This window comes from Giraffa tippelskirchi, chromosome 11, assembly GCF_054371585.1.
Source record: "Giraffa tippelskirchi isolate mGirTip1 chromosome 11, T2T-mGirTip1v1.2.pri, whole genome shotgun sequence".
NCBI classification, from domain to species: domain Eukaryota; kingdom Metazoa; phylum Chordata; class Mammalia; order Artiodactyla; family Giraffidae; genus Giraffa; species Giraffa tippelskirchi.
The window spans coordinates 146031218-146046412 of record NC_137285.1 but is presented as its reverse complement, the minus strand read 5'-3'; the positions used below and the strand labels follow the sequence as shown (position 1 = coordinate 146046412).

General features: G+C 57.4%; 1 protein-coding gene across 18 annotated transcripts in view; it reads right to left on the bottom strand.

Annotated features, from left to right (window-relative positions):
* Nucleotides 1–14933, bottom strand: part of DGKZ (diacylglycerol kinase zeta) — a 44787-nt gene extending 29854 nt beyond the window's left edge. For 11 of the 18 annotated variants that reach the window (XM_081538432.1, XM_081538443.1, XM_081538449.1 and 8 more), the window contains exon 1: nucleotides 1307–1584. In XM_081538432.1, the coding sequence (XP_081394558.1) occupies nucleotides 1307–1467 (161 nt within the window). In that variant the 5' untranslated portion in view covers nucleotides 1468–1584. Of the gene's footprint in view, nucleotides 1–1306; nucleotides 1585–3869; nucleotides 4056–14271 lie in introns of those variants that run through there. The other 7 variants (XM_081538430.1, XM_081538436.1, XM_081538431.1 and 4 more) reach the window with 3 other exon arrangements.
* Between the last annotated feature and the right edge of the window lie 262 nt (nucleotides 14934–15195).

The window sequence follows — 15195 nt, the reverse complement described above, 5'->3', positions numbered from 1 at the left end:
CACTGAAGCCTGCACGGTTTCACAAGGGCCGACGGGGGGACGGAGGGAGCTCCACTGCCCTTGTGAGGACCCAGATCTGTGGGTTTGGTGACACAGTGCAGGGGCAAAGAGCAGGGCTCTGGTTAGGGCAAGGCAGCCAGAGGGCACAGGTCAGCATCGCAGGGACGCCAACCTGTGCAGGAAAAGACTGCCCGTGTTATTGGTGGGTGAGGTCACCCCTGGGGAAGGGACAGGGCAAAGCTCGGGGCGTGGGGGGCCCCAAGTACCATGAAGCCTGGACAACTGAGGGCAAGCGAGCGGGAGGCCCTGGGCACACTCCAAGTGGTCAGAGTCCAATTTGAGTTGGCTCCGGGGTCCTGAGCTGATTGGCTGCAAGCTCCGCGGCCGCTGGAGAAGGTCAGGGTAAGCCAGGAACCCAGGGAGCCAGGTGGCAGTACTCCTGGGGCTCCACCTCCCCTCACACCAGGGCTGCAGGGGCAGGAAGCGGCTCCCGGGCCAACGCCAGCACACAGGCCCCAGGCCGCCTTCCACTCAGTCTTTCCACACCCTCCCCCAGAGTCCTGGTCAAAGCCCTGTCACAGGCACAAGACGGTGACATTTGGTGTGCTGGGGGAGGGGGCGAGACGGAGCTTGAAAGAACCAGCACCCCGTCCCCTTCCCAGCAGGACTAGATGGGGGTAGGGAGGATGTGCCTACTCCCCAGCAGAGGTTGCCGGCCTCCCTGCTAATTCAGAGCAGTGTAGAACAGGTGGTCAGACACCCCCCCACCTCCCACCCCAAAGAGCAGCTTAAAATGCCCAGCGACTAAGTCGGTGACCAGGGCTGCCGGGACAAGCATGGGTCGTGACAGTAGGATCCAGGAGGCCACGTTCTGCGGTTGCCATGCAGCGCGGTGGTAGGCAACCGGGCCACCCGGAGGACGGGGGTGACGACGACGACGTGACTGCCCACTTCCCTGGGGCCAGGATGCTCAGAGGGGGCCCGGTTCCCATCAGTGCCAAGAAAGGGGAGCATGACTAGTCGTGGGGGCCCGACCCGCTGGTGCCAGCGGGTTAGGTGATTCTGCCTCTCTGCTGGAGAGCTAGAAGCCGCCCCCGTCTCAGTGCCCCAGAGAAGGCGCGCTGAGCTGCCGGTGCCAGAGAATGACACCCCCCACCCACCCGGCGACAGTGCCCGGACGACGGGGGCGGACCCCCCCATGCAGAGCCCAACGCCAAGACAGCCCGGATCGCCAGCGCGCGGGGACACCCCGCCCGGGGTCAGCGCCGGGTGGCCGAGGGATGCCTCCCGCCGCCGCCGCGCTCACCTGTGCCCGAAGAGCCGCAGCCCTGGGAAGCGCCGCTTGCTGAGACGCCGCGGCGCCTTGTCCGGCTCGGGACCCGCGTCGCGCTCGGAGCCGCTGGACGAGGCGGAGGCCGACTCGGAGTCGCTGCTCCGGGCCTCGGGGCTGCCGTCCCGCGGCTCCATCCGGCCCTAGCCCCGGCCGGCGGCGGGCCCGCGGGAGACGCCCATGCCGGGCCGGCGGCCGGGGCTCAGCACGCCGGCTCCTCAGCGCCCGCCTCGGCCATGGCGCGCGCCGACTCCGCCCGCCCCGCGCCGCGCGCCCCCGCGCCCCACGCCCAGGTGCCGGGGAAGCGGCCGCCGCCGCTCCAGGAAGTGCCGCCAGCAGCGGCCGCAGGACCCCGCATAGCTGGCCGGGCCGCTGCCTGCCCCGCCGCCGAGCACGCCCCCTCGGTTACGCGGCGGCGCCCGGTCCGCCGCGCCCTCTGCCGGCGGCCCGCCGAGCCGCAAGCCGCCTGGGCCGCCAGAGGGGCGGGGCGGGACCGAGAGGAGGGGTGGGGCCTCCGAGGCCCCGCCCGCGAGCCCGAGCGGCTGCCCCGCCCACGAGCCCGAACGGGTCCGCCGCCCGGATCCGAGCGAGTCTCCAGGCTGACACGCCCGCGCGGTGCGCGACCCCGGTCACGCGCAACCTTGTTTTCTTCCTCTCAGCCCCGCTCCCCCCGCCCCTACCGGACCACCCACCCTCGAATACTCGCGAGGGGGGCGGTCGCCACCTCCCCTCCCACGTCTGCAGGGAGTAGACACCCCTCTCGCAAACCCGGTGCCGGTCACGGCCACTTACGGCAGCTCCACCCCTACTCGCTCGGCTCCCCGAAATCACGCCCACGGGAACAAAAGTCCCACGGCGCTCCCGGTACCCACGGAGACAAACACGCCTCACACACGATTATGCTCGCACTGTGTGATACTCACACAATGATTATGAGTATCATTACCCAGTCGAACACTTCCCACCCCAGCTTCTCACACTTCAGAGATTTCACACCAGGACCAAAGTCACTGAAGGGCCCTCGCGCACACCAGTGACACGTTTGTTACACAAATTCATCTTTCCACATCTCTTCAAGGCTGTGTCTAACACCGTCACACTCCAGCACATGGCACTTTCCCAACACAATATGTGATGGGACCTATAGATCTCTTACACCACAGGACTCACCTGCACGTCTCTTACACACACATAAATACGTACACAAAAGGAAGGGCCGCGCTGTCATCCCCCAACATACACGCCGTCAGCGAACACATACGTCTTTCTTCTATGCTCAAATGTAACCCAGGGCGACGGTTACATGTTGTTGCATCCCCCTCGAGTATACCTTATGCGTTTGTGCTCAGTCACATCCGACAGTTTGTGACTTCATGGACTGTAGCCTAGCAGGCTCCTCTGTCCACAGGATTTTCTCCAGGCAAGAATACTGGAGTGGGTTGCTAGTTCCTCCTCCAGGGGATCTTCCTGACCTAGGGATTGAACCCGTGTCTCCTGTGACTCCTGCCTTGGCAGGTGGACTCTTTACCACTGAGTCACCTGGGCTTCCCTCCATGTACCTTACTCACCCAGAAATATACCTCACAGACACACAAACACACCCCCTCAGACAGCAAAGTTTGTCCCCTTCTAGAGATGAGGAAAACCGTTGGAACCAGAGCAGTCACCTGTGGTTGGCAAGGCCAGCACACACACACTTGGGAATCAGCAGCTCGGGGGCTGCCTCTGATAGCTCCTGTGGGGCTGACAAGAGGAAGCCAGGCGGCTGGAGAGTATGGTCTTCTCCCTCCAGCACTGCCACCCTGATGCCCATATGAGGTGCCCGCTGTTCCTGTTAGCACTCCTCTCTGCAAAGCCACATCCTGTGTCACTTCACTTTCACCCTCTCTGGGGTTCTGGCAGCCCATTTTCCAGCCTCAGCCAGCCACATCTAGCCAGTGCTGGGAGCTGTGACATGTGGGCAAGCCTGCTGTTTGGAACCAACAGTCACCATCCAGAAGCTCAGAACCTTCTCCCGGCTTCCTTCAAGTTTCCCCCTGGCCTGGAGCAGGCATGGGGCACCACCCCCTGGAGTTCTCCCACCAGCAGCTGGTGCCAGAGCAGCAGTGAGACCCCCCAGGGGGCTGGACAGGGTCCCCGGGTGCCTGGGACCCTTTGGGAAAGTTTCCCAATGGTTCTGACCAAGCTCTGAGCGGGGAGATCAGAGGCAGCTGAAGACCCTCTGATTCTGTGCGAGACATCCACTGCCACATTCCTGTGGGGGCTTCTCTTCCCAGACCCCCCCTGTTGTTAGCTCCCTCAACTCCGCCTTCTGCAAGCTCAGCACCCTGCCACACCTCCCCCCAGCAATTCCAACATCAGAGCCCCTCTTACGCTGCCAAGAAGCCCTCTGTCCTTTTCCAAGCCTCTGCAGAGCCACCGGACACAGGGAGAGGGGTAACCCCACTTCTGCCGACTCCCCCACCCAAGATAAAAGACTCATGGAGGGATTGAGGGTCACAGGTCCCTGTGCCCATTCTCGGGCCCCCCAAGTACCTACTGAGACTGGGGAACCTCGGCTGGGATTTGTGGGACGTCCCAGGAGCGGTAGCGCCACATCTGTCTCAGAGCCCCAGGCCGCTCCCCTTCTTCCGTCGTCGCCAGAAGCTCCGCGGGGCCCAGAGCTGCAGCCTCATCGCAGCCTCCCCCGGTACTGCGGCCGGCCCCCCGTGCGCTCATCCTGCCCGGCGACTCTCTTCCTCTTTCGGCACTTCCTGACCCGGGGGCCTTGCGAGAGGCCGGCCGGCTGCCCCGGAGAGGACCACAGGCCTCGCAGGCGCCTTCCGCTGGCCAGGGCAGGAGGCTGGCTGGCAAGAAGGGCTGCCCCAAGAGGGTGAGAGGCAGGTGAGGACAAGCCCGGCCCAGCAGCCGGGAGACAATAGCAAGTCGGAGGCTGCCAGGCAGCCGGCAGGCCTGCCCAGTCTGGGATCTGAACCTCAGTCCCCGTCTGGCCCCCCTCTCCACCTAACAGCTCCAATCTTCACCTCTTGGTCCTGCCGAGGTCGCCCACTTCATCACCACCCCCGGCTGCCCTGGGACCGTGCCCAGCCTGCATGCAGCTCTGTCTCCTCTCAGCCCTGTGAGCACCACACCGCCTAACACAGGGTCAGGCACACAGAATGTGGCGGAGTGGAAAGATAACTGGAATGGAACTAGAAGATGTCTACATCCTGTTTCTGCCCCTTACCAGCTGTGTACCCTGGTCCGAGAGGTCTGTCTCTCCAAGGTCACCTGAAATCCTTTTAGGAATAAGGTAGGCTATAAACAGATAGACTAGCGGACACGCGTGTCAGGGAGCTTTTCTGAGCCTCGATTTTCTCATCTGTAACGTGGAAGGGGGCACTGGTAATAACTAAGCTCGTGGAGTTTTTTGTTGTTGTCATTTCGTCAGTAAGTCGTGTCCAACTCTTTGTGACCCCACTGGCTCCTCTGTTCGTGGGATTTCCCAGGCAAGAATACCGGAGTGGGTTGCCATTTCCTTTTGCAGGGGATCTTCCCGACCCAGGGATCGAACCTGCGTCTCCTAGTTTTAGGAGGATTAAATAAGAGGTGAAAGAGTTTACAAATTAATTCATTCAATAAATAGTTACTGAGTGCCTTCTGTGCATCAGGCTCTACATCAGACAAGATAGCAGTGTGCAAGGAACCAGCGCTCTCACCTCATGTTGCTTAAATTCTCTTCTAAACAATTCATATATGAAAGATTGTCAGGTGATGAGATGAGATGAGCTACAGAGAAAAATGAAGCCAAGGTGAAGGGGGAAGAGGATCCTGGAGATGCTATTTAGGAAGGGGGGCTGGGGAAGGCCTCCCTGAAGAGGCAACAGTTGAGAACAGATTCGAATGAGTTGAGAGAGCAAATGATGTGACTGCCTGGGAGAACAGCAGTCCAGGTGGAAGGAGCAGTGAGAGCAAAGGCCCTTTGGGTAGGAATGGACTGGATGTGTCTAAAGAATAGCAAAAAGGCCACACTGGGTGGACTTTGAGGCCATTTCTGAGAATTTGCTAAATAAATAGTAAGGCATACACTTACTCTTTATTATTAGGGTTGGTTCTGGGATGGAAATCATCCCTTCCTCAAGCACTCTTTAATCATGCTGCTCTATAATTAGTTCTTTAGCTCTATATGTGTTTGTTACCCCCAGAATGTCTGTAAATTTCTTGAGGACAGAAACGGTGTCAGTTCAGTTCAGTTCAATAAATATTGACACTACAGAACCTGCAGACACAGGAATGTACACGATGCCCTTCCAGCCCTTAGAAACCTCATCTAGGGACTCCCTTGGTGGTCCAGTGGCTAAGACTCTGTGCTCCCGATGCAGGGGGCCAGGATTTGATCCCTGGTCAGGGAACTGGATCTCACACGTCAGAACTAAAATTCCGCATGCCGCAACGAAGACCCAACACAGCCAAATAAATAAGTAAACAAATATTAATACAAAAAAAAAACACCTCTGTCTGCTGCTGTAATCACCTTTGTGGCCCTCATGACTGGAACATAATACTTCTCATTAACTATTCGTTTCATAAATCATGCTATGTCATGAATGAGTAATACTTGGTAGTAATAATAATGATAAATAGATAATATTTCGTGGACATTACCGTGCCCCAAACCTTTGAATTCCTGTGACAACCTTATGACATAGATCTTGTTATTTACCCCCTTTGACTGATGGGGAACCTGAGGCACAGAGCGGCTAAGCTCATTTGTCCAACGGGACCCAGCCTGCGAGTGGTAGAAATAAGACTTTCACCCCCGAGTCGGTACCCGTGAATAAAGACATCCTATTGTCCCTCTAGGGTTGGGGACAGAGCCAAGTAATGCCACTGAGGCTTGGCACCCCCTTTCCCAGGGGTTCTACCTCCAGCCCATCATCCTGCCTAGATCAAGACAGGTCCTGTGTGCTGTAAAGCCCCACCAGAGACTCTGCCAGCCAGGCCAAGGCCTGTACTAGAAGGAGGCTGTTGCAAGGCCTTGTCTTCCCCCACCCCCCAGGGATTCTGGAAGTAGCTTGAACAGTTAAACAGAGGAAATGGGGCTGGGCTTGTTTTCAGTGAGCCTTCTGGCAGCCCTGGAGCAGCAGAGAGCAGGAAATGTGACTCCTGGAGGGGAAGCCAGGCAGGCTGGGGACTCTGAGAGGCAGAACAGCCTGGCTGTGGGACCACGGTCCCCTTGGACTTGTACTCACTGAAGCTGTCAGTGCTTTGCAGGTGGGGTGGGGAGGACGAGGCTGGAAGGGACAGGTGCACAGGGCCGGGGAGAATGCCCTTGGCAGTTCCTAGGACAAGGTGTGCCAGCATCGGGGAGCTGGGGACCCCTCAGAATCCACTCAGATACTCACAGGAAGAGGAATCTGGGTAAGAATATTATTCTGGGCTTGGTCGAGGCCCCAGAGGATGAGGTGTTCTACTTTCCATGGCCTGGATGAGCACGTGGGAGCTGGGGAAAAGAAATGTACCAGGGCACCAAACACTTAACCCATGGTCTGGACAGCCTCTGCTCTCAAAACCAGCCAAGCCAACCTCCTTGGCCTGACCTTCAGGGCTCCTTATGTTCTGGTTCCTTTCGTTTTGGCCTCTTGGTCCAAGTTTTCCCTGCAGAGATTTTTCTCTCAGCTCACACCGTGCTGGTGCCTGCCTCTCAGTAAGTACTCAATAAACATTTCTTCCCTCTTTCTTCACACTTCCTTTAACACGCTGCCCTCACCCCGCCACTCCATTCCGCTTATGCTGCTTCCTTTGCCCCAGCTGCCCATAGAGCTTGGCCAATCTGAACGTCCATCTTGCAAAACCCCAGTCCCCAAAGCAAAAAAAAAAGGGAAGGTGGAAAGAGTTGGGTCAAACCCCAGCCCTTGCTTTGCAACGCTGGGCAAATCACTTAACGTCTCTGGGTTGGACCAGATGGTTTCTAAGATCTTGTCCAGCTCTGACAGTTTCATTTGAATCTCCTTCCCTGATCTCCAGGTTTCCACTCATTCATTCATTCATATGACACATATTTTATAAATACCTACTAAGTGAAAGGGGACGACAGAGGATGAGACGGTTGGATGGCATCACCGACGCGATGGACGTGAGTTTGAGTAAACTCCGGCAGTTGGTGATGGACAGAGAGGCCTGGCGTGCTGCGGTTCACGGGGTCGCAAAGAGTCGGACATGACTGAGTGACTGAACTGAACTGAACTGAAGTGTCGAATGGTGCTCTAGAGTCGGTCCTCCTACCCCACTGATGTCTCTCTGACACTCTTCTTTTTTCCCCCTCGATACTCCTCCATTATATGCCCTTTTCTGCATATGAAGTCTTATCTCCTTACAGGATTCCTGACCCGAGTGTAGCTTCTGGCTCCGTGCTGGATGCATAGGATGTGCTTAGTAACTTCCTATGGAAGTTGAAATGAGCTGAATATAGGAGCCCAACAAGCAGAGCAGAGGGAGGGAGCTGGCTTCCTGTTTGCATGAGTGGCTGTGGTGAGACATGGGGGATTTTTGGAGCCCATGTCCCTTCCCAGCAGCTAAGTCTGTGATCCAGGTACCTGCTGGAGCCCTTGGGAGCAACCTAGAGCCCCAAAGCACCTGCTGATCCACAGAGGAGACAGATGTACCTGAGCTGGGCTGCAGGTGCTGCTGGCTAGTGACAGATGGAATTTTGATTAGGCTCCTTCTGGGTAGCCTCATTAAAGTCATGTGTGGGAGGAAATCTGGAGGAGGGCCTAGGGGTCCTTTCCCGCTGGGGCAAGAGAGCTGTGAATATAGCACGGGTAACTCCAGAGTCATGGGTGGTCCCTCAAACCACAATCCCTCTTGGAAACTGTTCTTCGGCACCTCCCAGGTGCCCAGGCTGGGGGAGGGGGGCGCAGGGAAGGGGAGAGGAGCCTAGGTGTCTGTGCCCTTGCTTGGGGTTAGCTGGATCTGCCCTCAGGAGCTTCCTGCTGCTTCCAGCCTGGATGGTAGCACCAGACCTCCCAGGACAAGATAAGCAAGCCCTTCAAGCCTCTCATCCCCATCTGTTGGATCACAAGCTCTGATTGCAGAACCACCTTCCAGCCCCCGCACCCCTCTGCTATTACCCCTCCCAGGGATCTGTGCGCTTAGTAAAGAGCCAGAAGCAAAGATCCCTGAGGATGAACGTCCAGGCCTTGGAAGCCTGACAAAGGGCTGTGGTGTGAAACTGACCTGAGTCTGGATTCTGGCTCCCCCAGTTACTGACTGTGGGATCTTAGCACATTGCTTAACTTCTCTGAGGCTCAGTTTCTCATCTGTAAGATGCTGCGCAGCGGTCCTCGGATTCTCCCTCACTCTATGAATCCTGATTAGCCTTCCTTCCCCAAACATCCATAGGCCAAGAACCTGGTTCAGCACAGAGGGGCTCAGCAGAAAACAAATCTGTTCCCAATGCCTTCTCTACCCACTTTGTGCATCCTCAAAGACACATTTCCTCCCTAGCCTGTGCTAACCTTGTCTTTGAGACATGGATCCTTGAGGGCTTCTCTCAATGCTCTGATCTGCAATGGCATCGATGGAAGTGAAAATGAGACTCCAGCCCAGGCTTCCTGATGCCTGTTCAGCAGCACGGTGTTCAAATGCCTCTGCTGGAACTGGTCTGCCCAGCTCCCTTCCAGAAAGGTCGCTGGTGCGAGAGGTGGGGGACGTGGGATGCTGAGGGGCCCCGTCTCAAGCACCCTGGGCCAAAATAGGGTCTGATAAGGCCCATTTTCTGGAACCCCAATCCCGATACAGCTGCCTTCGCGATAAGCCTGGCCCCACCTCTGGGCACAGCCCTCCCTGTCGGCCTTTGACTCACTAGTCAGCAAGAACCTCGGGTCCCTGAGGGGAGGAAGGAGTTCCGGGCTGGGCCTGGGCCCCCGCCCTTCCCAAAGGAAGGAAAATGATAGACCCCACAGCTTCCGGCTTCCTCTGGCAGTGGGCCCCCTCCTCCAGCTCCAGCTCAGCTCTCTGCCCCCGGTTTTTGCATTTTTAATTCAGGACAGAATGTGATCTCTTGTAGCTCCTTGCTTTATCCTGTTGCTATTTAAATTACAAATCGGCCCCATCTCCCTGTCACTCTTGGGTTATTTTTAGCTTCTGGTAAATAGCAGCAGGGAGAGTCGGATCAGGTGCCCCTGCCTCGAGGAGCTTTGTACCCACAGTCCCATGCCCACAGCAGGGGGCACCGTCCCCTGCCAGCTGGCACACCCTGGTCTCTTCCCCCCAGCCTCTCTGTAGGGGTGGAGGGGGCAGGGGAAGGACTGCAGTCTGGGGACATGCACACGTGCTCCGTCTTTGCTCTTGCACGCAGTTGCTCAGTCATCTCAGACTCTTTGTGATCCCATGGACAATAGCCCGCCAGGCTCCTCTGTCCATGGGGTTCTCCAGGCAAGAATACTGGAGGGGGTTGCCATTTCCTCCTCCAGGAGATCTTCCAACCCAGGGATCAAACCCGCATCTCTTGTGTCTCCTGCATTGGCAGGTGGATTCTTTACCACCAGCGCTACCTGGGAAGCCCTCCCTTTGCTGAACTCGCACTCCCAGGTCTCACCAAGCATCCATTGCTCCAGGCCAACTTTGTTCAGGGACCTTCCGGCACCCCCAACCCACAAGGAGATCCAGCTAGAGAGGGTAGAAGATCTAATTTGCGTCTCACTCCTGCTAAAAGTCAGGACCTTTACATGTCTTATTTCATCTTACCAGCCACCTTCTGGTACAGGTATTACGGTTCCCATTTTTCATAGAGGAAATGAGGTCAGAGGTGAAAGTGATTTATCCATCTAGGAAGGGACAGAGCTGCAATTTGAATCCAGATTTCTCTGACCCTGAAGACTGCATGCATGGGCATCACACCATCTCTCTCAGTGCAATGCATGTGCCATTTTGCTCAATGCCCAGGTTTGTTCCTAATGCCCACCATCAGCTGTCTTTCCCAAGTGTTTGTCTCATGCCATCTGCTGGATCAGGGGTTGGCAAATTATGGCCAGTGGACTACATCTGGCCCTCTGCCTGATTTTGTGTGGCTGTGAGCTAAGAATGGTCTTTACAACTTTAAATGGTTGGGAAAAAAAAGCAAAAGAATAATATTTGTGATGGTAGAAATCATATGAAATTTAAAGTTCAGTGCCTATAAATAAAGTTTTACTGGAATCCAGTCACGCTCATTGGTTTCCATATTGTCTATGGCTGCTTTTGCACTGCGATGGCAGAGTAGAGCTACAGGGACCACGTGACCTGCAGAGCTGGAAATATTTACTGCCTGGCCCTGGACTGAATCATACTTTTGTCAGGAGAAGAATGTTATCTCATATTTGTATCTCATACAGTGTCGAGCCCAGGGTCAGCTCCAGACAGAGGTGCTGGTACTCCTTTAAGGTCTTTCTAGGGCCACAACTGATGCTGGGAAAGATTGAAGGCAGGAGGAGAAGGGGACAACAGAGGATGAGATGGCTGGATGGCATCACCGACTCAATGGACATGAGTTTGAGTAAACCCCAGGAGTTGGTGACGGACAGGGAGGCCTGGCGTGCTGCAGTCCATGGGGTTGCAAAGAGTCGGACATGACTGAGCGACCGAACTGACTGAGTAAGGGCCACGACAGCACCCAGTACAAGAATGCCCCCTGCCACCCACACCCCCAATGATCCAGCTCACTTTTTACCTTTTGTCTCTCTCCTCCAGCTTCTCCATAGGTAAAGCCTGTGGTTTCCAAACCTACTTGACTATCAAAATTACTTGGGGGAGGTTTTACTTTTCCACCCATTTTACTATTTTAAATTCTTTTTATTTATTTTAATCTTATATATTTACTTATTTGGCTGTGCCGAGTCTTAGTTGCAACATGTGGGATCTAGTTCCCTAGATCGAATCTGGGCCCCCCTACATTGAGAGCACGGAGTCTTAGGCATTGAACCACCTAGAAAGTCCCACCTGGGGAAGGTTTTTAAAAGTTGAGACGCCCAGGCCCAACCCCAGACTCTCTGTATCAGGATCTCTAGGGAGGGCTTTAGAAATGATTTTAGAAGAGATCCTCAGCTGATCTGGGGTTTGGGAACCACTGGGCTTATCTCCAGAGGTTCAAATTCTGCATCTTCTGACTGGTCCTTTCAGACCAAAGCCAGTGTCTCTCATACCCCTGGCTTCTCCCAGGCTAGAGGCCACCCTCCAGTGGGCCTTGAGCTCAGTCCTTGAGCATCTGGGAGTTTTCCTCAGGCCCAGATGCAGAAACAAGGTGTCCTTCCACTTCCCTCCCTGCCAAGAGTTTCTCCTGCCAGAAACCTGCCGCCTCTCCATCCCCCTAAAGCAGCTGCCAGGGCCGCTTCCAGCCCACACCGCCGCCGGAGCTGCGCTGCGGGGTGGAAGGGAACCTATTTCCCAGAAACCCCCACGTCCCTAAGAGCTCCTACTGTCCTGCTGAAAACCCTCGTCCTCACTGACGTCAGAGGCAGCCAGGCCCGATCCGCTTCCGCTGCCACCCCTCGCCCTCGAATTTTTTTGCCCCCACATTTCTGTCTAAAAGCCTTTTCTCTCTGTGAATGGCTTTCAACTGCTTTTCTTAGCAGCTCCTCACAGCGGGGTAGGAGGTTTAGCTTCGAGCCAGAGCTGCATGGAACTGTGGCAGGCAGGCGGAGGAGGTGGAAAGGCCCACGGCGGGCCTGAGCTCTGGCCAGCCCCCAGCGGCCTGGACGAGGCAAGGAGGACGCTGGGGGTGGCAGTCACAGGGGAGGGCTGAGTCCTCCCACTGGGGTCCTGTGGGTGGACCCAGGCTCCGTCTCTTTCTCAGGGCTTCCTCCACCCTTCTTGTCCTGACGCTCTGTCCTGCCCTGGTCCTAAGACAAGACTTCTGGCCTTGCTCAGGGTTAGGGTTAGGGTTAGGAGGCGCCTCACTTGATCTGTCCAAGGGTGAGGACAGCTGGAATCCACCATGGTGCTGTTTTCTGTGGCCTTCACACAGGTGGCCCAGAGGTCTCCCCATCTCCCCATCATTTCACAGCCAGAGGAGAGCCACAGCCTGGTGGCCCTGCGTCCTTAGTGACTAGAGGCCTCAAGTTTGGGCTGGGGAGGGCCCTCCATTCAGGAGCCACCCTGGGCAAATCCCAGCCCTTGTGTCTGTCTCCGAGCCCTGCACAGCATCTTCTCGGCCCTTTGGTTATTCTCTGCCTCCATCTCCCTAAGCCTCTACTCCACGCTGGCTTCCTTTTCAGCTCCAGATGCAGTTCAGCCCTGACCCACAGCTTAAGGAAAACCTTGGGTCACTATCTTATGTCACAGGTGAAGAACTGAGGCCCAGAGAGAGAGAAAGAGAGTGTGTGTCTAGCTCAAGGACATGCAGGTCACTGGCAAAAGTGAGAATACAAGTCAGGCCTCCTGACTCCCAGACTAATATTTCTTTCATTCGATGCCCCATCACCCATCAGTCTCTTTGTACTCTCTCCTCTCCCAGGAGACTTTCAGGGGCCCCTCTCTCTGCAACTAGGGGACAGATGACGCCCTTCTCTCAGCACGGTGTTCTATAACAACTCAGTACTGTAGTTCAGTGTACTTTTGATTCCTTACAGGCCTCAGACAGTGAAAGTAGGGCCATGGGAATCTCACCTCCTGCCCCATTTATTCTGAGCATCTCACTTCATGGTGGTGGCAAAGTCCCCTCCCCTCCTCTTTCATCTCCCCTCAGGTGATGGGAACCTGATGGTTTCATAGCCATTAAAAATATTGGAGTCCAGGACTTCCCTGGTGGTCCAGTGGCTAAGTCTCTGCGCTCCCAAAGCAACGGGGCCTGGGTCTGATTCTTGATCAGGGAACTAGATCTCACATGCTGCAACTAAGACCCAGTGCAGCCAAATAAATGAGCATAAATATATATTAAAAAAAAAAAAATTGGAGTCCTTCAAGCTCCCAGGACTAATCAGTTTTAGGATATTCCTTCCCAGAAGCCCTGGGGAGAAACAGGGCAACCTCAGACATCCCAAGTCCTTGGGGCTGTGAACAGATAGGAGATCCCTTTAACCAGGCTGATGGCTTCAAGGACTGCAGATACCTTCATGTCCCTGCCAGACCCCCCAAAGGTCACTCCGAGCCAGGGGCTTTTGAGAGGGACAGCAAGTCCTGGTTGAGGCTGTGGTCTGGGAGAGACGGGGATGGTAAGGGCTGTCCTTGCCCTGCCTCCACCCACCTCTGATCCCTCCTCTGTGTAACTTACCCACCCTTACTAGAGGGGTAGTCAACCCCCCACCCCATCCCAAATCAGAAAAGTGGTCCCTGGGGCCGCTGCTCCAGCTGATTCCTCCAGGCACAGGTGAAGGTGGGGTGGAACGGCAAGTTTCATTCTGCCACTGGGATGCCAGGGAGGATCTGCGTGGGCAGAGGGGTTCACAGGGCGGCGGGGCGGGGGGTGAGGGTGGGGTTGGATTCCTTCCCTTTCTCCCGGCAGCAGGGTCTCAGCCATGGTGGCAGGGAGCGCCACCTCAGTCACTTCCACAGGCCAGCACCTAGTACAGGGTCAGCCCCCAGGAAAGCTCAAGTAAGGCCTGTTGAATGAACAGGGCTAGGGGTGGGGTGGCTGGATGGGGTGCCTCTTTCCCCCAGAAGAAGGGCTGGGGGCATCTCCTGGGTCTCGCCAGCAGACAGAGGTTTGTAAGGACCATATCTTGATTATTTTCCCCCCTCAGCGCCCAGTACAGAGCCTGACACGCAGTTGGCACTGGTAACTCCACGTTGAATGAATAGGGCTTTCACTGTGCATTAGAGGAAGGGCCGCAGAAGTTCCCTCATGGACACAGAGGCCAGAGACCCCCTGGTAGTCGATTCTGAACCCCCAGGGCCTACAGCAGTGCCAGGCAGGCGCTCGATGAGTCTTGATGGAAGGTGGGGGTGGTCCCAAGCGGCGAGTTCCCCTCTGCCCGCATCCTCCTTACCTGTAAGACACCTGTTTCCGTAGGTGCATCTGGCGGAACCGCTCCTCCACCGGGGGTCCAGCGGCCCCGCCCCGGGGTGCCTCAGCCTCCTGGCCTCGCCGGCAGCGCCTTCGCACCACCTCCTCCTCGGCCGCCCGGCCGCCGCCAGCGCCGTCCCCGCGGGGCCCTCCGCTGCCCGGCCCCTCGGCCATCCTGCGGCCGCCCGCTTCCCGCGGCTCCGGCGGCCTTTCGGGGTTCCCTGCTCAAGTTCAGTCTCCCTTCCTTCTGAGCCCGGGGCCGCTAGGCGGGGGTTGGGGGGTGGGGAGCGCGCGGTCCCGCACGTCCCTCCCGACGTCAGGGGCTCAGACGGCGGCTGGGCGCCGCGCCTGGGAAGGGCCAGCGGGGAGCCTCCCGCGCCCCTCGGGGGAGCGGTCTTGGTGGGTGTCGGGGTGCTGCGTGGTGAGCGCTGGGCTCGCCCCCCGGACGGCTGGAGCCCGAGCCCGGGCGCTGAGCGCGCTCCTGCAGCTGCAGCCGCTGCCGCGCACCCGAGTGTCACCTTAGCGACACCCGCCCGCCCGCGGGGTACAGGGGAGGGCGCCGCCCCGCCCCGCCAGCCCGGCTTGGGCCCCGGAGGAGCGAGCCCGGCCCGGCCGCGGCGGGCACGATCCCGGCCCCGGGCGCCCGCCAAAGCCCAGCCCCGGGCCCCCTCTCCTGTACCCCGCCGCCCGGCAGCTGCCAATCACCGGCCCGCCCGTCACTCAGCGGCAGTGATGCACCCTCCTCGGCCCGCGCTTTCCGGCTTCGGCATTCGCCGCGGCGGCGGGCAGGTTGGGGGGGCGGGTGGGGGATGTCGGCGGGGGCGGTGACACGAGCTGGCTTTAACCCCGTCGGTGCCACGGGACTTGAGAGACCCAATTAGATTTGAAGAAGGGGCGCAGGAAGGGC